Source organism: Boleophthalmus pectinirostris, unplaced genomic scaffold (genome assembly GCF_026225935.1).
Source record: "Boleophthalmus pectinirostris isolate CB_2022bp ecotype Guang Dong unplaced genomic scaffold, ASM2622593v1 HiC_scaffold_549, whole genome shotgun sequence".
NCBI lineage: Eukaryota > Metazoa > Chordata > Actinopteri > Gobiiformes > Gobiidae > Boleophthalmus > Boleophthalmus pectinirostris.
Genome location: NW_026571425.1, coordinates 3280 through 25000, shown reverse-complemented (window position 1 = coordinate 25000; position 21721 = coordinate 3280). Strand labels below are relative to the sequence as shown.

The window sequence follows — 21721 nt, the reverse complement described above, 5'->3', positions numbered from 1 at the left end:
GCAGAGCCATTGAGGATTTAATCTTTTTATTATCTGTAGCTTTCCTTGTAAATGCTTGATCTTAATGATAAACTATTTATTTAAAAAGCAGTAGAAAAGTTTGAAGGTATATTAACTGTGTGTGATCCAATTAAGCCCATGCAGAATGTTTTAGAGTAATGAATGATTCATTCTTGTATGCACGAGTTACTTTGGACCTGATCGTGTTTTATTAAGATAAAAATTAGATTCTATCAAATTAAGCCTTATCAGTAGAAATGACTTGACACTGACATTGTCCCATTGTATTTAAGTTGGAAATAATTTGAAATGTGGAGTTTAGTTGTGTACAGTATGAGACCTGGCCTACAGAAGCTTTGATGCTGTTTTTAAGTAAAGCATTGGACAGGCACGCACACAACAGAAGCTTGACTGCTGGTGGCAATCTTTGCTCAAAATTCTCACAACAAATAAACATATTCCCTTGAGTTCCTATTGATTCAGTAGAAGTCTCCATACGATTATAAAGCTGTTTGCAGGTATACACTTGCTAATTCTGTTGACTGCTCATATCTACCACCATTGTATTTTTTAAAGATTTTGAGCAGTTTGAATGTAACCCACCATCTTCACACTAGCTGGACCTCTCTCTGCCTGTCATGACCTGTTCACGGGCCGAGAAAGTGTCTTGCAAACCTTTTTTACAGTTTTTATAAAGGACTCATCACCAGCAATTAGGATCTCCTTACATTAAACATCTACATATAGTATATCAGTGGTATTAGGCTATGTGTATTTGGACACCTCTTGTTTGTTTCAAGCTCTTGTCATCATGTGGCATAATATAATGCACAATGACTGTCTTCATCAGTTCAAATAGGCTACGTAATGTATAGATTATTTGGGGAGAAAGGTAATTAAGATAAATGCAGATAGAATGAACTGTGTATTCTAAGTTTTAAAATAGGCACGATTGACATATTTGCGAATTCCTTGGCACCCCAGTCTCCTGCAATGCCACCAGATCTTTATTTTATTTTATTATTTTTGATTTTCTTTAAAATCTTAGGATTGTATGATGTGTAAAAGTAACAATAAAATCACAAAGTTTATTTTAAATTACACTTGTCTCTGTCTTTTCCCCCCACACACGTTTGTGCAATGAAAACATCATAGCCTACAACAAAGCGGTGTCAAAGCTGCACTGACAATTTTTTCTAAAATGGATCAGTTAATGTCTACTGTGTGTGTTATCGTGTAATATGTGTATGACTCTTTCCTGAAATTAAAAATTATTACTTTTCAAGATTGTTTACAAATTAGTAGGCCTACTAGAGATCCAGCAACTCAAGCATCTCAGCGGTTGTTATGTGAGCCTATCCATTTTGACAAGAAGTTATCCACAGTGAGGGAATTATGAATCATATCCTTAAACATTTCTTGAGCCTGAAAAGTATTTGCGTGGGTTTTGTTGTCACATTTGACTTCATTGTTGCCTACACTGATAACGCTTTGCCGTAAGTGTCCAATGGGAGGCCAGTACGTCACATCCTGTCAGCTGTCGCTTCCGGGTGCGGTGAAGCTGCGGAGTGTCAGCTCAGAGCACTTGGATCACTTTTAAAACGGTAGCACGAAGATCGCGGAGACAACATTTGTAAAGTTAAAGAAGCGGAGCATATTCGCTGCGATCATGATCCCACGGGTTCGTATACAAGCTCTGGTAATTGTGTTTTTAGAGTCGGGTGTTTTCACGTCCCTGTTTTTTCCGTACAGCCGTGTTTATATGTCATCGTGCTAGCTTAAGCCCACTTAGCCTTAGCTTTGACAAGCATCTACAAGTGTTTCTGTGTTATGTTTTGTACGATATCTGATTTTGTTGGTACATTTGCACTGACATATCAATAATTGGCCGGTGTTGTGGATTCTTTATTAAAACAAGTCTCAATTTCAATAGATTTCCACGTTTTGACAGTGTTTAATCCTAAACTCTAAATTTGTTGGTAGTGGTTTTAAGACAGCTGTGGCGTTTTACTATTTACCTCTTTACTTTTTTAGGTGGACAACATGGATCGTAACCAGTCTCAAGGTCGATAACAAACCACAGGTTGGAATTAATTCTACGCCGAGCTCAGTGGGATCCATTGCAGTCTACTTTTCCTGCTTTTGCCGAGAAAGCACTTAAGTTACAGTGTCCTGAGTGGATGAGGAAACCCGCTAGAAGCTGAGGACTTCTTCCTTGTTTTTGTCATAGTTTTCCTTTAACTCTTGTCAGATCAACAGGTGGGTCTATGGTTGATCTCACCCTTATCTTATTTATTAAAATAATGTATTTAATAACATTAAACATTTTAAACATGTTATACACTTACCAATGTTATCATTCTGGGTTTATAATTACATGTAAATACATTCACTCAAGACTCATTTGGTTGAACACATTTTGCACAATGTGCTGTTTTTAATTAAGCATTACTAGTAGTTACTATTGTAATGTCTTCAGCCCAAGTGTCATATAGCCTATTATTTGAAAGCATCCTATTGTCCATACTAGTATAATGCTCACACTGACCCTCTTGTCCTCCTTTTACAGTGAAGGATGAATGGCCTCTCTCTCAGTGAGCTCTGTTGCCTCTTCTGCTGCCCCCCATGCCCCAGTCAGATTGCCTCAAAGCTGGCCTTCCTGCCCCCGGAGCCCACGTACACATTTCTACCAGACCTGGACAGTGGATCTACGGCTCCAGGGACCGTAGGACACAGGGCGACTGCAGTGACTGAAGAGAGATGGAAGCTCCACCTTACAGACAGAGCAGAGTTTCAGTATTCACAAAGAGAGCTGGACATGACAGAAGTGTTTTTAACCCGATCCAGCAGAGGCAACAAAGTCGCCTGCATGTACATTCGCTGCGCTCCCAATGCCAGGTGTGTTCAGTTGGTTCTGATCAAAGTTTTACTTTAAATTACACAATAGAACAACTGCTACTAGGTCAAACAATATTATTTTCCTCATATGTATCGGAAGAATGTAGTTTTTGCGACACTATACTTTCACAGTGTTTATCTTGTAAATCCAGTTTGTCTGTATGTCTATATGCTGTGTAAATAGCCTGGGTAAAGGTAACCGGAAACAGGTCCCATTAATTTAGTGCCCTAATTTAATTGTATTTTTGCCATGCACTGCAGTAAATGTTTCTCATCTTTTGACAGATCTCATCAGTAACAGTATTACTTTTTGCTCTAGTTATGAGCTCAAGTTACACTGGACTAAATGCAAGCCATTCCCAATGGGGTAAAAGCATTGTTGTATATTATTCTGACAGTTAAGGGCCAAAGGCTAAGCCACAAGCTTCAAGGGTCCATAAACAAAGCTGCTGTGTCAGAACCTCAAAATTGTCTGTATCTAGAAAATGGATCAAATTTCTCCACACGTATTCATGAATAAAAGGCATGAGATTAAATAACCAGGGTTAACAGTTGATACTCTGCTTCTCAGGTTTGACATGTTGAAGAGAATGCCTTTAATTGTGTACACAAAATCACATATAATAATAGATACATTATCCATTTTATCTACTGACAATCAAAGTGGTTTTCTTGGGATTATTTACTTTTCTGGCCACTATTGTTGAACTTGAACATGACCAAGTGTATGAGGTATAATTTTTCTCCTTTTACAAGTGTAAATTTTTTCAATTTCAGATTCACCGTGCTATTCTCTCATGGTAATGCGGTTGATTTGGGTCAGATGAGCACTTTCTATATCGGACTGGGAACTCGTATAAACTGCAACATCTTCTCTTATGACTACTCTGGTTACGGCGTCAGCACTGGCAAGCCCTCAGAGAAGAACCTGTACGCAGACATTGATGCTGCCTGGCATGCACTCAGGACAAGGTTTGTTTTGAGATACCAGGGATCTATCGCATAGCTGAACATGTAAATCATCTAAGTCCTAATTAGACATTAAGGGAAGAGTGTGTTAAATGAAGTGAATGTAGAAGATGCAGGATGGAGAGCACATTGCTTAGAGCGGGGATGGAGAGGGAGGATTATCAAGGGAATAAAAATGAGAGATGGATGGACAGAGAGACTGTTCTTTCTCTCAAGGACAAAGGTGTGATGAAGGGCCATGGCACAAACACATGACCTAACATAACAGTAAGTTAGGGTTGGATCAGGTGTGTTTGGTAATAGAATATTTACAGTGAATGCTTCTTTTGACAGTACCATAGATGATAAACCTAGTTCTGACCAGTGTATTCTTTATATACACCATAACAAATTCATCAAATAACACACAATGGTACTGAATTCTAGTGTTGTGCAGCTCTTTTAAATAAACATTAGCTTTAGGTGAGGAGATTGTGGATTGTGAAGTGGGCTGTTGTGTTTTGAGCAGGTATGGGATCAGTCCAGAGAACATAATCCTGTATGGACAGAGCATTGGTACAGTCCCCACAGTAGACCTGTCCTCTAGATACGAGTGTGCTGCTGTGGTCCTGCACTCTCCTCTCACTTCAGGGATGAGGGTTGCTTTTCCTGATACCAAGAAAACATACTGCTTTGATCCTTTCCCGAGGTAAGCCACTCTCCTAATAGTGAGTTTTTGATTTAATGGTTACTTTATCAACCTCAAACAATGATTACAAGTTATGACTTTCTTTGCAAACTCTAAATAACAGACTCCACAGCATGTCCATGTCATTATGTGCTCTTTGTTTGGTATGATCTCCAAATTAGCTGTTTGCGTAACACAATCCACACACGCACTTTCATCTGTTTGGCAGCGTGTTTGCATAATTACAGATCTGCCAACAGAAAGCTATAATTGCCACTTGTGAAAAAGGTCTTTAGTTCACACATCTGTGCCGAAATGTTTGCTATCATTTTTAGTTTGTGGACATGAATCTTATTCTAATTTGGCTTTTGAAGAGGTAAGTAGGCCAACTCAATGATATTCAATTTCAGATACTACTAGCCCCAAGGAGTGTGTGATCTAGCAGCTGTTATCTTCACTGGAGTGATTGTTCTCCTCCGGCAGCTTCTCGGCATATTATTGAACTGCATATGACATATCCGTCACTTTCAACAGATAGACTATTCCAAATATTTATTGTTCCACCACAGACCTTATATCTATGTATTGCGCCATGTTTAATGCCAAAGTGGGTCCTGAACATAGATAGGAAAACCAGAGAAAAGCAATTGACTAGTGGTAGTTGTCAAAGCTGTTTGAATGTGGTGAAATGAGAGAGCCTCCAGCATTGTGAGAGACAGCCTCCAGCTTGTGTTTCAGCCCATTGCGTAGTGTCTGTGCAGTGCAGGGCAGACTTCTTTGTATTCCACACCATTTCTGTGGTATTTGAAATAGTGATAAAAATGCTGCAGTGGTGTTAACTTAATTGAATAAACTGTGTACAAAAAGTCTTAAAATATACAAGGTGTATTATAAAAATAACTATGTGACTGATGTGAACTGTACATTATATCATACTACAGGCTCCTATTCCATGCCTATAATTTTGTTAGTTTGCTTCCTTTCACTGAAATCAACATGAAGAAATTACTGTTAATATATACACTTTTTAAACCTTTATTCCTGGCTACAGCTATGGGTCATATATATTAGTGCTTATAGATTTGAGGTGGCTGTATGTTTACACAATCATCATAAGTAATAAACAAAAAGACAGCTGAACAACTCCATACCATCGTTTTTGCTATATTAAAATAATCATGGGCCAAAATACATCTTTTTAATTGAAAAGAAAATTTCTACTGTATCATGAGTGAGCCTCCCCATCACAACACAATAAATACTGTACTAGTAAGTAAATACTAGTGTAAAGAAACTATATATTATGTATGCAGACTAAAATTATGATTTTTTTTTTTCCTGTTTTCAGCATTGAGAAGGTTTCTAAAATCACCTCTCCGGTGCTGATCATCCATGGTACAGAAGACGAGGTGATAGACTTCACCCATGGGCTGGCCTTATTTGAGCGCTGTCCCAAAGCAGTCGAGCCACTGTGGGTGGAGGGGGCAGGGCACAATGACATTGAGCTGTACAGCCAGTATTTGGAGCGATTGCGGAGGTTTATTGGACAGGAAGTGGCGGCACAACACACCTGATGCCACACACCAGCATTATAGTAAATGTTGTGTACAAGGACATTTCAAGACTATTAATGACAGGAAATTGTTTAGTGAAGTTAGAATGTGTCCAGTAAGAAGAGTTTATTGTGCTGCAAAATGAACTATTTTCTCATTGTGCAAGTAGATGGACGCACACTATGGGGTTTATATCCTTTTATTAAAGGGAATTGCACAATTGAAAAGAAATCGTGGACACTTGGAAGTGCAATGGAAAGCTTTAGTAAGCTTCTTTATGTCTGTGCAACCAGTTATTGAATTTATATGGAACACAATAGATTATTTATCTCTTAACATTCACACATTTATACAGTTAAATTTTAAAAGGTTGTAATGGGTTGGGCCTCAAAATATTTGACAGATTATTATAATAGATCATTACATGTCTATTTTGTCAAACTAAACTTTCTCAGGTACCTCTAAGATATTGTACTCAGCTTTAAATGTTCAGTGTGCTTTGGTAAATGTTTTAATAATTTCCCTCTCATCCTGTTATGTTTTATCCACATAATTAAGTATTTAAACCACTTGCAGGATCCATGCAGCAGTTGTTTTATATCTTTTGAATAGATCATCTAGAGATTATCGTCTTGCAGAAAATTTTCAAGTTGCTTTTTGTTGTTAAGCTAATGTATTTGAAAGAAGCACGTATGTTTCTCTTTACATTGCTTTGAATTGTACATTTTAGTTACTTTGCATTGTGTAAGCATTATACATTACAGATAAAACTGAATTTCTTTCCTTTTTATATCTGTCACCATGGCAACACATAAGTGACTGCATGGTGATGGCTTGTGTGCTTTCTCCTTATCAAATATTTATTTAATTTTCTTTAGTTTATTTCCTTTAGTAAGATCCATTTCATTTTTTTCTGCAACGCAACTATTACAGAAAGTGCACAAGTTAAAAGATAAACCCCATAAAATTACAATGTTGTGGTGTTGCTTCATCTTACAGCAGTCAAATCTTCAGGGCGAGTAACAAGTCTTAAGACGCGTCATGAATGTCAGAGCAGTAACTTTGAAGTCTCTGTTGTTTACTTGTATTAACCAAAGTGAAATAGGGCCTTAGTCTGTAACTCACATCTTCATTCATTATAAGCTACAAAGGCTACATTGTTTGTAGGCTGTGACCATGTTACTTGGTTTTGATTTGCTTTGCTTTGTTAAAGACTTTAACAAAAACTAAGACCATTTTACATCATTTTACTAGTAGAAAACACTACAAAAGAGTGGTTTACTGTCTCTCCTTCAAACTTTTAAAGGCAGGTATGTGTATCAATTCTTATACATTTGTACATGATCGTTTTTAAGTCATGAATTTTACTGAACAGACAATAAATAGTTATTAAAACTGAATTGTGTTTATTTTTTATTTTTCCTGATTTGGGATTTTTACACATTTTGAAATTGAATGTGCATGTCTTCCTGCACTGCTGAAATAATTGTGTTTTATTTGAATACATGTGATCTAGTGTCCATAAATGCCCTTTAATTAGAAAAGAACCCCAGCCTCTCCTGTCTCTCACACACTGCTGCATTGTGCAAAATGGGGCAGATGGATGGAGTGGTGCCGTCCCTCCCCCAGAACGCAGGCATAAACACTGGTGCCTGGTGCAGACAATCTGGTGGCCCACTCCAGAGAGTTGAGGATTAAAGCAGCTGCAGCTGTAGTCTCCGGTGAGAGTGGGTGAGAGGGACCTCAGAGGGCTGACCTCCACAGTCCCACACTAATGCACAGACTCAAACAGGCGCACACAGGCTCTGAATAAGTCTCTTTGTGGCTCCCACAGACAAGTGAGGATCTAACTCTCAGCAGGACATCCAGGCTTAAACATGCGGACAACCCGATTCATTTCTGGTGATGACTGCAGTTAAGAAATTATAGTGCTGCTGGCCGTTTATTTGCCAGTGTAGCAATGTATCGAGTTAAAAAGTCATTTTTTGTAATATGCTATAAACCTAAGTACACTCCAAATGAGTATATAAATATATTGTAGTAGGAACTAAATCATGTATAATCTAAACCAGGAGCTCTTAAACTTTTTAACACTGAGGCCATTTTTTTTTTAAACCTAGAGCATAAGCTCATATTAAATGCAGTATATTATTTTGGGCCCCGGTCCTATGGTTAAGAATCAGTGATCTAAACCATATACCTTACATATTTGGTGGATAGGCCTACATGTCCTATTTATACAGATTGTGGTGGCCTATTGATTTGATTTGATTTATCACCCAAAGCGTACTTGATAAACTGATTAATCCCACAAACATGTCTGTACATTATATAACAAAGTATAAAGAACATATCTGTCATCAGACTTTAAAACCTTTGATGAGTGTTATTGTCATAAAATGTCTTGAAATTCTGGGAAAAGGCATAGCCACAGGCCAGTATAATAAAGTTAGTTTGGGGAAAGAAAGGTCAGGAGCTGTGTATTCAGTCAGCAGAAAAGTCCTGTACTCAGCAGAATGAGCTGGGTCCAGGCCAGGACAGACCCTCGTCCTGACAATGTCAACATCAGTCAACACCACAGAGCAGCCTGTCAATCTTATGTCACTCATCAGGAGAAAAACAATGTCAACAGAATTATGCAAAGATAATATTTTATTTGCTCAGAAAGGAGTCTTTGGCAGTGGAGAAAATACTTTAAATGAACAGAGCAAAGTGCTGTATAAGAGGACCAGCTGAATTACATGTTTAAACACAGAAACAGGTAAACAGCGCATTTTTGTAGTCATTTGTCGACATGTCAGTATCATGCCAAGGTGTGACTATGATGAGACAGTGTTGGGGAAAATACACATAAGTTATGCAAATGAACTGTAGAAGGTTGTAAAGTGGTTCATAAAATAACAAACAGATCACAGTTATCTGACAGTCTGAAATGAAACATATACTGAAAACCATTTAACATACTCCAATCTGGCTTATATTCACCTGAATTACAAAAACATAAAAAAGACAAACAAAAATAATACTTCATTAGGTGAAGAAGGAAACTAGTCCACAACATTAGTGGAAGATTCCTACTTCAGTATTCACATCGCATTGGCATCTCCTTCAACTGACAAGTGCAACTGTAGATCAACACTGAAGGGCACAGAGGTATCATAAAACATCCACTGGCTCTAAGACACTTTCATTTCCACTAATTCAAACCCTCATTCACCTCCTTCAGTGTGGACGTGCAGAGGGTCATCATTTAGAGAAAGTAGCACACATTTCATTTTTTCATTTCACCCAGAAGATAGGGTGGCTAAGGCCATTTTAATATTTACCAAGGACTTGTTAAAACCAAGTAACTGAACCAGTCAGAATGCATCACCAGTGCATTCGTCAAATAGCTCACAATATGAGAGGGGGATACACATACACACTGTGCACACGCCACAAGCAGCAACAGATTCAGACATTACAGCTTCTGTCAATTAATTCATATCATCCAGAAATCTGTACAATGTCCATTCAATTATATAGGCATAACAGTCAGTTTGCCTCAATACTTCTAATAACATAGAAAACATCACAGGATATTTTATAAAGTCTTTAGAATACTGTTAGAGGTCAGGAGTTTGGCTGCTCCCAAAACATGTGCAAAAACCTGTTGCAATTGGAAGTAAGTGCCACCAGGGGTCGCACTTCCCCACTTAGATACAGGCACAACACCCCAAGAAGAGGTCCACTGGCACAACAGTCGTGCTACTGGTCCGTGTTTCTGATTTAAGTGCTACAAACTTAAGAACATGAAACATGGCACAGTACGGAGAAGGTGTGCAAGAGCTCAGGATCTGTCCATTTTCTTCATGATCACAAAGAGCTTGTTTTTCAGCACAGGTCCAGTTCTCATTTGGGGTTTGTGTCACAGAGTCACTTTGCTGAGCCGCAGGGACAGACTGGAGCGGTGCTGCCGTGGCACTGTGGTGCTGCAGCGGCTCCGCAGTTGGACTGGTCGCCCGGCTGACCCCCGAACTCTGAGCAGGAAGTCAAAGTTTGCAGATGTGTTCATGGCATAAAACACATTGGCATTGTCAGGAATTACCAGCTCTGAAAGATATAAGAGATACACTGTCATCTTACTTTTATTTCACACTCTGTTTGTGTAAACTTACTATAAATGTATTCTGGTTATATATAATATACGACTTGCATTTTTATATTGTAAGTAACAGATTAGTTACCAATCCTGTTCTTGTTCAGTGCAGAAAAACACAATTTAAGACACATGGTAGATTTATTATTATTTTTACCTTTCTCATCAGAAATGACTTGCACCAACTCATATCCCTCGCCTTGCTCTACTTCCAGGTTATGCTTTGCCATCGCTCTCGCAATCACAGCTGGAGTTTTGTCTTGATTGGTTAACTGCATACAAAAACAAAAGAATATTGAGATTCTAAATAGTGCAAATCAATTTTACTAATTACCAACATAATATTGACAATGTATGTACCAGTATGCTCTTGTAAAGGTTTCCATTGCCATTTTCCAAACTGACTCTGATGATGCATGCGTCCTGGGCTTGTGTGTTGTAGAGCAGGGTCTGGGTGGGAGAGCTGGGAGACATTGGAGTGAGGGAAACAGAGCGGCGATGGGTGCAGTGATGACCCACGTGTGAGGGAGACACGGGTGTCATGGAAACACTGGTGGTCGATGAGGCTGTGTCCGTGGAGTGTAAGGATGCACAGGAGGAGGAATCTGATAGCTGTAAGAAAAGCCAAATGTGTTAGCTATATTTGTGACTCCAGCACTTGTGTATGATATAATAAATGTTAATCCTAATGGCAAAAAAGCCTTCAGTATATGTGAAAATCATCTCAAACATTTGAAACATTTATACCTTGGATGTTTTAAAAAATAACACTTTACCTTAATTTGAGCATCACTGGAGTGGATAGGGGTCAGTACTTCACTGTCTGATGGGCTGCCCGAGTCACTGGATGACACGCTGACAGAGTCCATGCTTTCCCCCGAGCTGCCAGTAGGAGGCGAGCGTGGGGTCTCTTTCACTGGAGAACTGGCAGCACTGCTGTCTGCTCCAAGAAAAAGTCTGAAATGTCAAGGGAAGTCCAAGATTAGATAATGTAATAATCACTTTAGCCAAATAAATCAACCATAACTAGAAAAATGCTAATTTGGAGTAACAAGAAAAATTGTTCTGGATGCTATTTTTACTCACAGACTAAGTCTTTTCACCATGCTTTTTCGTGGTTTGGGCGAAGTTGGACTGCTGTCACCGAGCCCTTCAATTTCACAGGATAAGGCGTAGCTGCAAGAAAAAAAGTAATGATGACAACATGAACTGACCGTGTGCCTTGTGGTTATGGGAGCAGGGTAAGAAAGAAAGTCTAAAAGGGTATGAATGGGAGAGAAAGAAGCCAAAACAACCAGTACAATAGACCAGTGGGAGTGCAAGGACTTGTCATTGTACGTGCAGAGACAATAGATGCAACCGTCCATGGCTTCTCACACTAATGCAGTCGTTATGTGAAGGACAGAGGTGCAATCCTATCAGTGGTACCTTTCTTCTTCGCTGAGCTGAGGCTGGCTCTTGAACCATCGCAGGAAAGCTGAGTCTGCGTGAAGGCAGTAGCTGTTACAGGCGGACTGGAGCAGCTTGATCTGAGCTATGACTTCAAACTCCTGCAAAAACAGAGCAAGATGTGAGATTGCAATTCTACAGAAATTGTGCCTTTCACAGAATTTTTTATTTCCCAAATGATAAACCTATGGAGATATACAAAATGTAATTAGTGTTCTGACCATGTTGTGATGAATAAGGGTGAAAGTAGTTTTATATTTTTGTTGGTACCATTTAATTTTTGTTTACATCCCGTTAGCTTATTAGGTTCCACAGTTCCATCACACTTGCATTTAAACATGGTGTATATATAGCCAATGATGGTTTTTATGTTCGATCTCAAGCTCTGTTCTGGACAGCTCAAAATAAATTAAGATAATGAATTAATCAACTGTGGTATAATTGCAGATGCATTGCTTTATTACTGCTGTCCATTAGTGAAAACACAATATACATTTTACTGCCAATGTAAAGGTTGGGTTGGGCCTGATTACTTCAATGATTAGTTATTGATTAGGTATAGATTTTAGTATGACCCTATTCACAATCCACTTTATTTATGTCACAAGTTACTTACATAATACCATGTGTCTGGTCTATGTTATGCCAGATTGATACTGGTTTAAGATTTAACATGTTTAGTCCTGGTTTAGTTCTCATCAGAATTTGTTTAAACTATTGCCTTAGATTATATATTTTTTATGCCATTTAAAATTACCATGTAGATAACACTTGAAACTCACCCTTCGTCTCTTCTCAAAGTTAATGAGGCCACCCTGAGGAAAACAAGAACAAGTAGTCAGGGTCCGCACACATCACATACCAGCAGGCGCTTGGACAAACAGCATTAGGTACAAATTCCTCACACACCAATGGAAACTTACAGGCCTCACTTCTGAGCACAGATTCTCAGATGTGCCGGGGAAGGTAAACTCACATACATGGAAACACATTCAACAGATGTGCAAGTTTAACTTACCTCCACTTCGTCAGGTAGAGCTGTATCAAGCATGGTCAGGTCTGTTAGGAAAGTGCCCAGGTATGGTATTGTTCCTTGCATTGCTCCCTAGAATAAAAAATAGGATGTAAAAATATAACATTATTATGTGATGCAAGTAAAGTGTCAGAATCACCCTACAGCACTCAAGTAAGATTCTGTAACTTTTCTGGGAAGTGTTTTTTACCTTGCTGTCTTCATGGCAATGTTATAGTTTTGCCTACAATGTTCAATTGTGATTGAATGATTGAATAAAATGCAAGATCATTTTAATGCCATACCATGGAACATTCCAGGCAAAGCAATAACATAATTCATGAAAACAAAAAGGTCCCAATGTCTGAAAAGTTTTAATCATACTTTTATATTTGCATAGTTTGCTGTGGTTTTTGGAGAATGTTACAGTATTTTTGCCCTCTTTACAACAATGCCACTCATGAATTTAAAAGTAGCCACTTGTCTCACCATTTCCTTCTGCAGCTGGAGTCTTTTGTGGGTGCGTTTTTGGTGTTCCTTGGCACAGCTCTCTAGACTGGCAAACTTTGAAGTGCCTTCCTGTACAACATACACAACAGAAAGGAAACACCATTTTAGAACAAGCACAGTATGTGTCCTTGGCAGGTGGAGTGTGGAGAGCCGCTTTTAAGTGGGATGTCCGGGAGTGACAACAACATAGTCTCTTTGTGTTATATAACAATGATTGGATTTGATAATTTGATCTTTTGGTTTACCCTCATTAGTAGCTCTCTGCTGGTCAGGTAGTTGTTGTGATCTGAGAATATATCAGACAGCTCCTCAAACGTCTGCATACAGTCTCTGAATTCAACAAAAAGTAATATTTAATTGAAGCTACTTTTAATAAACAGCTCAACACTAGTTTTAATAAGAGAGGTTGTGTCTTACTTGTTCACACAGGCCCACACCTTCTTCAGTCTGTACAAAGGGTTGGACTGTAGAGCTGAAACGATGGCTCGCAAAGATGAGAAGTTCTTTCGTATTCTGCACTCCTGTTAATCAGCAAACTATAAATTAAAACCATACTCCTCTTCCCACAGTAGCATCTACTGTAAGAGTCTGTGGATTTTACCTGAGCAATATCGATCCATCTTTGTATCACCCTGGCTCTGGCATGTGGCCGAATCTGCCTATGTTTTAGCACAGTACTGACCACGCAGGCTGCCACGGCATTGAACTGCATGATAGTGGCTTTTATAGTAGGGGCGCTGTGCTTACAGTCCTTCTTATCCCTCTGAGACCAGATCGAACCCAGGCAGTGGTGAGGCACAACCTTTTTAAACAGCAGCTGGAAAAAAACGTAAAATCATGTTGAATGGACAATCAATCCTCGGATATCTAACATTTTTGCAATTGAGCTATTCATATATTAATAACTTTTTGTTTACATTATCCCAGTGATGATAATTAGATGATATTATAATAAACCCTCAGAAATATGCTAAAAAGTATACTGCTCTCAAGCTAGATAACCATGCCATCATACCACCTTGTGAATGCCCAATCTCATCTGATCTTGGAAGCTAAGAAGGATTGGGTCTGGTTACAACTTGAATATCAGGTGCCACAGATGAGACAGTGGCTTTAGTGAAAACTGTTGTTGTGTCCTTAGGGAGACAACAACAGCTGTCACACTTCACTCAGCTTGCCTAGTATGAAAAGGGTGTGTGCTTGAATTATTCAATTCGGAGGGGCTAATTGCTCAGGTTTTGAGCCTCACTTATAATAGACTGCCCCAGGGCAGCTGTGTCACAAAGGTAGCTTACCACCACAGAGTATGAAGAAAATGAATAAACAATAAGGCTTAAGGTTCATTGCATATGTAAAAGCAATAAAAGACTAAGTCATTATTATTGATAACTAACTTAATCGACCAGTTGTATGATTTAATCGTAAACCTAAATATCTCAGAATTGTCTGTAGTATAAGTGAAGGATCATACAGTGGAGAGATTGTACAAAAATGTGACCGTGATACCCTTCCTTCCTAAGCACAGGCAGTATTCCTTTTGTTTTGTACTTTCTTTATCTATAACTTACTGCATCCATGTAGGTTAGCTGCTCTGCCACGAGGTCAGCGTCGAACGACAGGAAGTTCTCCTGAGCCTCTATCTCCACTTCCTCCTCCTCGCCCAAACAGAAGGAAGAGTTGCCATGGAAACCTGTCAGAAAGCGATAAGGAGACATCAATAACAATTCTAAGAAGATAAAAAGTAAGACATTTCCATTTCCAGACATTTCCATGTATGGGACAAAAACACTACTGTTATGAGGGTAAACTCATCACAGGTTCATCTGTAGGCCTTTCTTGCCAAGCACATTATTTTATACAGTTTTAGCACTGATTACATAAAATTTGTAAATGTTGCATGACAAAAAGTCAAACAAATAGTACTTTATAGAGGTCAAAGAAAATTCAAAATTAAATTATGTTTTATGGTAATTGAGGTGATGTGCTATAATTTGCACAGTTTGTGGAAAGGGGTAGCAAACATTTATGCTTTCAAAAGCCTTACCGTCACAGTCGTCCATATTGGCCTGACTTTGTAGCTGCTCAAGCAGACTCTGTGCACGCCTCAGAGTCTCAGACCCCGGCTGGGCCTTACACAGGTACTGTATGAGGCGGTGCAGACAGGGGTATTCTGGGGGCTCCTGGAAGTCCTCTGGACACTGATCTAACCAGGCACGAAGTATCGATGTCAGAGCACTGTGGAAACAACACAACCATATCAGATACAGTAATGCAATAAACGTTTCAGTGGAACAGGATTGAGAAACTAAAATAAAAGACCTTACTTTCTGATAGCTCCCCTGGTCTCAGTACTTTGGCACCGATTTGTTTCCGTATTTTCCTCCAAACTTCCATATCTGCCACATAAAAAAGGTTATGTCTACAGTTCATCATTCCACATCTACTCCTTCTACTTTTGCATGATAGCACAAACCTGTCTAACAATAGCTCTAATACAGTCTGTGTGCTGGCGAAGGCTCTGTAGGTGGACAGGAAGATGGAGGTGTAGGTGAGGTCATTGTCTCCAAATGCCGTGAGAAGCGTCTCGACCAGCCGCTCCAGTGTCCCAGCTCGGATACTGCGGATCTTACAGGTCTCCAGTTGGCTCACTGTGTGTCCAGGTGGTAATCGGTCCCCTTCCGCCTGCACAAATACAATGAGACTGAATTAGTTAAACATCATCGTTACTCTTGCCTTAATAGATGTTTAATAGTATATAACCCCTTAGCATTAAAGTATATAATGTAATTTTAAAACAACCATATTTGATATAAGGAGGCAGCAACCACATAGTTAGATTAGCCAAAACTATTTTAAAAAGCAAACAACTGCTACACCACAATGGGTGAATACATCCAACATTTCGTTCATTGTATCAGAATACATTTGAGTTGATGCTAACTCCAGTAGTTTACATCTTAAAATGTTCATTGGTTAACAATTACACTAATATATGGATAGAATGGCACAACTTGTGTGGTGTGAGGCCACTCCCAAAACTCCCAAAAACTTTGGGGAAACATGTAAAATGGGAATGATAACAAATCTTTAAATATAAAACACTCTCTAGTTTACTTGAGGGCACTGAAGATTAATAATTACAAATGCCCTGTCCCATTTTGTCAGGGTCAAATAAAAGCAGTAAATCGTTTCTGTTTGAAAAGTGTTTACTTATATTCAGTAATGGTGGGTGGTTTATTCATACTAGAATAGAAACTTTTAAGTGCATAATTAGATTTTTGCCCACCCAAATGGAACAAACAAAAACAGAGAAATGATTAAAAGTCTTAGTTGTATTACAAATGGCCAAGTTACACAGTGTCCCACTTTTTCCAGATTTGGGTTCACACAAAAACACAAAGTACGGGGAGAGCACTCTTGATAAAGTTAGCACACTAGAGCAGGAAACGCTCCAATCTGCTTTTAATCAGAGAGGCCCCTCCTCCACCACAGTCCTCACAGACACACAGGGCTCTCCTACCCTCCCAGCCTCCCACGCCATAACAATACACCACACCACGCCATCTTTCTACAACAGTGACACAACTGACATTCAGACATATATTATGCACATATCACTACAGAAAGAATCACCATTAGATCTGTGACACAGCTGTAGTCCACTTATGCAACCTAATAAAAGTCGCAAACGCTCAAGAAATACTCTAAATATAGTAATAATACTTCTATACATTTTTTATTTTGATTACACATTGAAAACTACTGACTTTCAAACTTGGTCTTCCACAATAAGTTTACTACTATTACTTAAACAGGATAAGAAACTAACTTTAAATCTTTTAAAATACCTTAAATATATTCGATTCAAACAACAGGCTCTGACATTATATTGTGCAGAAGCTTTGATGACATGACCTTACTTCACAAACAACACGATACCCACCACCTGTAATTAATATTTACATGTGCCAATCAGTAACAGAAAACCAGACTATAACGTGTACATTTAACATTAGGCTAAACTGGCCTCTGCATGCTTCATATAACATCTTATTACACTAATAAACACAAGTCAAAGCAGGAAACAGCAGGGCCTTGTACGCTCAGAAAAATGTACAACCCCAGCAAAATCCGATAATACCCACTTTTTTGTTACAGCACTGTTTCATAAACCTAGCATACGAGAAAAGAGAGCTCTGCTAACATTTGGAGAGTCAGGAAACCACATTTTTGGAGTTAGTTTGGCCAAAACGGTGATTATGAGCCAGGGACTAAAGGTGTTGTCCAATCCAGGAGATTTATAACAGAAATGTTAAAACAACAGGCAGTGCACGGGCCACTTCCAACTGAAAACATGTGAACTATTTCATTGTTTATTATGGTCCCAGTGCAGGATAGAGATAGATGGGAGGTGGACTCACCCCTAGCCATCGTGCCCCCTTGTTGGCCGCCTGTTGGATTTGAACGCGCTTCAGTGTCACATTGTAGATGGCTCCTTCCTCAACTTCCTCCCCCCAGTCCTGCACCGAGCTCTGTACACAGAAAAAGCATGGGGAAGGATTAGAATCTTTACATTTTTGTTTATCGAGACAAAGAAAAATTTTACATCTGATGAGAAAAAAAAAGATCAGTTTATTTATAATTTTTTGCATATTGTACCTCCACAATTACTATCAATTACTATCACTTGTAAGAGTAGAAACATGTCACTCCGGTATTAAACAATTATGACAGCAAAAAGTTTTCAAGAGTAAAAAAACAAAACAAAAACATGATGCAATACCATTGTCCATCACAACCATTGTCCAACTATCCAATGAAAATATTACAAAAAAACTTGAAGTACCTAATCATTTTCTCATAAATACATTTTACTTTAATATAACAATTTGGTTGCTTAAATTTCTAGACAGGGAAGAGAAGATGCTCTGAAATAACTGGCAGCTCAAGTGTGATTTTGACTGAAGTGCTCTTGGAAAAGTGTTAGAGAGGAAAGACGAGCGCTGTTGTTCCAATGAAATTAGACAGAGATAGACTCTAGTGCAATAAACATTGAGAATTCCCCAGCCCCCACGTCCTGCAGTCTGCCAGAGCCTATGTTCGCCTATCACATCTACTCCCTGCTTTATAGACTGTCTCTGACCAGGACCTCATTCCTCCAGATAAGAGCTAAACGAACCTTAAATCAACTTGACTTGGCATTTGCACAGATTTGTAGCTGCAATTTTACACAAGAACCAGTGATGAATAGAAAAAAGCACTTAAAGGAAAAGTGCTATAACCACTTTTAAAATGGAAAAAACAAACTCGGATCACAGTTAATAACATAATCAAATGGAAATTTCCAAAAACACATGGTATTACATCAATAGACAAATATCCACACAGGCACTGATCGATCTTGCAATGGGCTGAGATGTTGTGATGGTAGTTCAGGTTAATACCCATAGACTTCAAAGTTAGAATTCACATATCAAAATGCCTTAAAGATGCTCTGCACAACTTTTCTAGTGAAGGGGCCGCTACCTGCTTGTCTCCATGGAGATGTTATTGCTTTCCCTGGAATGTTCCATAGTATGACTTAAAATGGACAATTGCTAGATGGAAATGTTTAAAGTGTTTCTATTGTTCAGAAATACTATAATTCCTTCTGTGAATAGGGACTACTCTTCACAGATCTGAACTGTAATGGATTGTAGTGCTGTAACTTACTTGTCTCCCTCTTGATAGATTTCATCTATACTGTGGAGCATTCTAAACAAAGCAATAACTTTTTCATGGAGACAAGCAGACAGAAGACCCCCGACTAGAAATGTTACGCAGTGCACCTTTAAAGTACTTTGTTCAAATTAGAGGATTTTAGTCTCCTGTCTTTGTCACTGTTTATTGTACTGTGCATACTACTTATTAAATTGTCTTGGAAGTCAAAATAAATTTCGTTGAGCTCTTAAGCAGCCGACCATATGCACTGTGTCTGTACTGGGTTGTTGTAAATCACTGACAAACAACAGGCAGCGTAAATAAACATTAGAGACAGAGATGGAATCAGAAGTTTTCAGTCCAGAGCTCCAGGGATCTGCTGAGACATCCAAGAGACAGAGAGCGAGAGAGAAAAGAAGAAAAAGAAAGAGAAAAAGAGGGGGAGAGAGGGGGATAGTCCAAATATAAACACCACGCACGCACTATTAAGGCCAAGTTTTAACACAAACATAAGAGCAGCCGGGAATGGCCCTACTCCTATTTGACACAACTCGATGTGCGTCTCCTGGCCCAAACAGAGGGGAGGCTGAGAAGGAGGTCAAAGGTCACAGTAGACATTAAAAGGCTCAATGGCCAGTGTTAAGGGGCCAGAGAAGGGCGTGTGTTTGGGTTTTAGCTGGATGCAAAGCGGGGCTGTACAGAATAACATGTATTTACAGATAATGCAATTTCTCCAATCTGCAAAATATTATAATGTTGGTTCTCCATCTGGCAGAGAAGTCATCTGAAATTGTTTATTATTTACAGGAAATACAGAGATAGAAAACAGCAAGGGGCTCATTACACAATTAATTCCAAATAAGTGCTTGCATGTTTTCACTTGATTAATTGATCTTTGATGTCTTAAAATAGAATACTGTGTCACAGGGCTAGTTCTTAATGTTTCTAATATTTTCCCAAATATTCAGCACAATTATAGCTTTATATACCATAACCATACCATCAACAGTAGGCCAAGAAGCACATGTAAAAGCTGCAAACAGCAGTTGTTCCAAGTTCCATTTCAAAGCTAATCCACATCAGCAGTAAATTCTGCCTGTATATCTCTCTCTTTCTTGTCCTTTTCACTGCCTGCTGTCGGTCGGGAAAACTCTGGCTGGCTCAGATACAGATAAATACATCAGTGTGTGACTCATGTGGTCCACACACTCCCAAAACAATAGCAGGAGGTCCTGTTGTCCGGTCCAGAGCGCACAAAACGGACACACAGCAAACGCATGGCTTTCGATCACAAATAGAGATTTAGTGCCTTTTACAGTTTACAACAAACTGCTGACTTTGGTGTTATGACAATGGTTTTATTCTAGACTCAACATGTTTTAAAGTTTATCTACATGTACAGGACAGATGGGAGAATCCAAATGTTTTCTGTTCTTCCATACCAGTGTAAAACCTGCAGTAAAAAGCAAAAGTGTGATAATAAGCATGTCATTTTCTTAAAGGACTTCTTTTATTTTTCCAGTATTTTGTATGCAGTTGTTCTACTTTAGACGCCCTCCCTAACACAACTCTCTACTCACTCTTTCTAATCCATCAGGCTTTGGATTGACACAAAGAGTACATTGGATTATGCCCCCCCTGTGGCTGGATGATGTAATGCAAAATAACAATATCAGTTGTTTAATTCAAATAATACAATACAATTAAGTCCAAATGTAGTCTCTAAGTAAACTGAAAATGTCAACATGGATGGGCGGCTTCAGCGCGGTTGGCTTGAGGAAAAGAAAGCTTCAAGGGGAGTTCTAAGGGCTTGGTACAATCGCTATCCAAATAAACCCTAATCTCCCTATTAACTGTGTGTGAAACAATACTCCAAAGATAACCACAACAAACGGAGCATAGAAGCGGAGACGGTGTACCCCGGGGGTCTCTTCTCGGCAACAGTTCTCCTTTTAGTTAACTTTTCCTTGTACAAAGAAAGAGAGGGGGAGAGACGACAGAAAAGTAAAACTAGCGGATTGGGTCTGTTATGTTGTGGTTGAGGCAGGAGGGGATTTCTGTCTGCATGCCCCCCTCTCCTGCGCTCCCCTCCTTTCTGGTCACCATTCCCAACTTTACGCACGACTAATGTGGGTTAAACCTGAATTAGCGCAGACAAAACAATTAAAGTTCAACCTTTCCCCTCTGTCCACGACCCCTCTCGTTTTCTTTTCTCTTTATCCGCTGCTTTCCCAAGCAGCCCACAGCCCCCGCTCCGTTCTTCTCCCCTAATATTTTAGCCTCCCCCCATACACCACCTAAAACCAAACAACGGAGCACATGATGGCAATAGCCTCTTACCATTTTACTTTTCCAGGCGAATTTCATTGTGAGCGTTTCTCTCATTGTCCGGAGGCAGCATCAGAACTTGAAAAGTTATCCGTGCGTAAAGGAAGAACGCGTATCCAAAGATAAAATTAACAAATCCACAAGTTAGAAGTGAGTATTATCCTTGTGTATAGTACAAACAGCGTCTCAGCAAACTCCGTGTCGTCCAGCGTCTGTCAGTAGGCTGCCACTCTTCTCTTCAATGAGCTAATCCCTCCCACTTCCACTCACAACAGCGCCCAGTCTCCTCCCCCTGCTATGTACGCCACTTCCAGCAACAACAGGCGCGCTAAACACATGCCCAAATGCCCATAAAAGTTGTTCCTCTCTGAAAACGCGCCGCATAATTTTTATTCAAATAAATACAATATTGATAAAAACAAAAAGCTTACAAGTGGAAGTACTTCACATGTCTCCAAATGAGCTCATTATTTGAATTGTAGGCAATAAGCCTTTAG

General features: G+C 39.2%; 2 protein-coding genes across 2 annotated transcripts; one reads left to right on the top strand and one right to left on the bottom strand.

The window, feature by feature from the left end:
* The first annotated feature begins 6 nt into the window (after nt 1-6).
* LOC110174041 (alpha/beta hydrolase domain-containing protein 17A-like) lies at nt 7-7487 on the top strand. The gene is made up of 6 exons (XM_020940074.2): nt 7-1681; nt 2035-2259; nt 2570-2898; nt 3676-3870; nt 4376-4555; nt 5883-7487. The coding sequence occupies exons 3-6, from the start codon at nt 2576-2578 to the stop codon at nt 6106-6108; spliced, it is 924 nt and encodes a 307-aa protein (XP_020795733.1). The 5' UTR covers nt 7-1681; nt 2035-2259; nt 2570-2575; the 3' UTR covers nt 6109-7487.
* Nucleotides 7488-8721: 1234 nt separating this feature from the next.
* rgl1 (ral guanine nucleotide dissociation stimulator-like 1) lies at nt 8722-21459 on the bottom strand. The gene is made up of 18 exons (XM_020940091.2): nt 21237-21459; nt 17618-17728; nt 15670-15878; nt 15521-15592; nt 15241-15431; nt 14765-14886; nt 13798-14013; nt 13614-13717; nt 13442-13526; nt 13176-13265; nt 12693-12779; nt 12457-12489; nt 11654-11775; nt 11312-11401; nt 11002-11182; nt 10586-10837; nt 10383-10497; nt 8722-10179 (listed from the first exon to the last, which is right to left on the bottom strand). Exons 1-18 carry the CDS (start codon nt 21279-21281, stop codon nt 9995-9997), a joined length of 2310 nt encoding a protein of 769 aa, XP_020795750.1. The 5' UTR covers nt 21282-21459; the 3' UTR covers nt 8722-9994.
* Nucleotides 21460-21721: the final 262 nt, after the last annotated feature.

Coding starts and splice junctions, on each gene's coding strand:
- rgl1 (XM_020940091.2), bottom strand. CDS start 21,281: ATGAGAGAAACGCTCACAATGAAATTCGCCTGGAAAAGTAAAATG. Junction 14,014..14,764: donor AGCTAACCTACATGGATGCA/GTAAGTTATAGA, acceptor GTTTTTTTCCAG/CTGCTGTTTAAAAAGGTTGT. Junction 13,266..13,441: donor GCAGAGAGCTACTAATGAGG/GTAAACCAAAAG, acceptor TATGTTGTACAG/GAAGGCACTTCAAAGTTTGC.
- LOC110174041 (XM_020940074.2), top strand. CDS start 2,576: ATGAATGGCCTCTCTCTCAGTGAGCTCTGTTGCCTCTTCTGCTGCCCC. Junction 2,899..3,675: donor CGCTGCGCTCCCAATGCCAG/GTGTGTTCAGTT, acceptor TTTCAATTTCAG/ATTCACCGTGCTATTCTCTC. Junction 4,556..5,882: donor TGCTTTGATCCTTTCCCGAG/GTAAGCCACTCT, acceptor TCCTGTTTTCAG/CATTGAGAAGGTTTCTAAAA.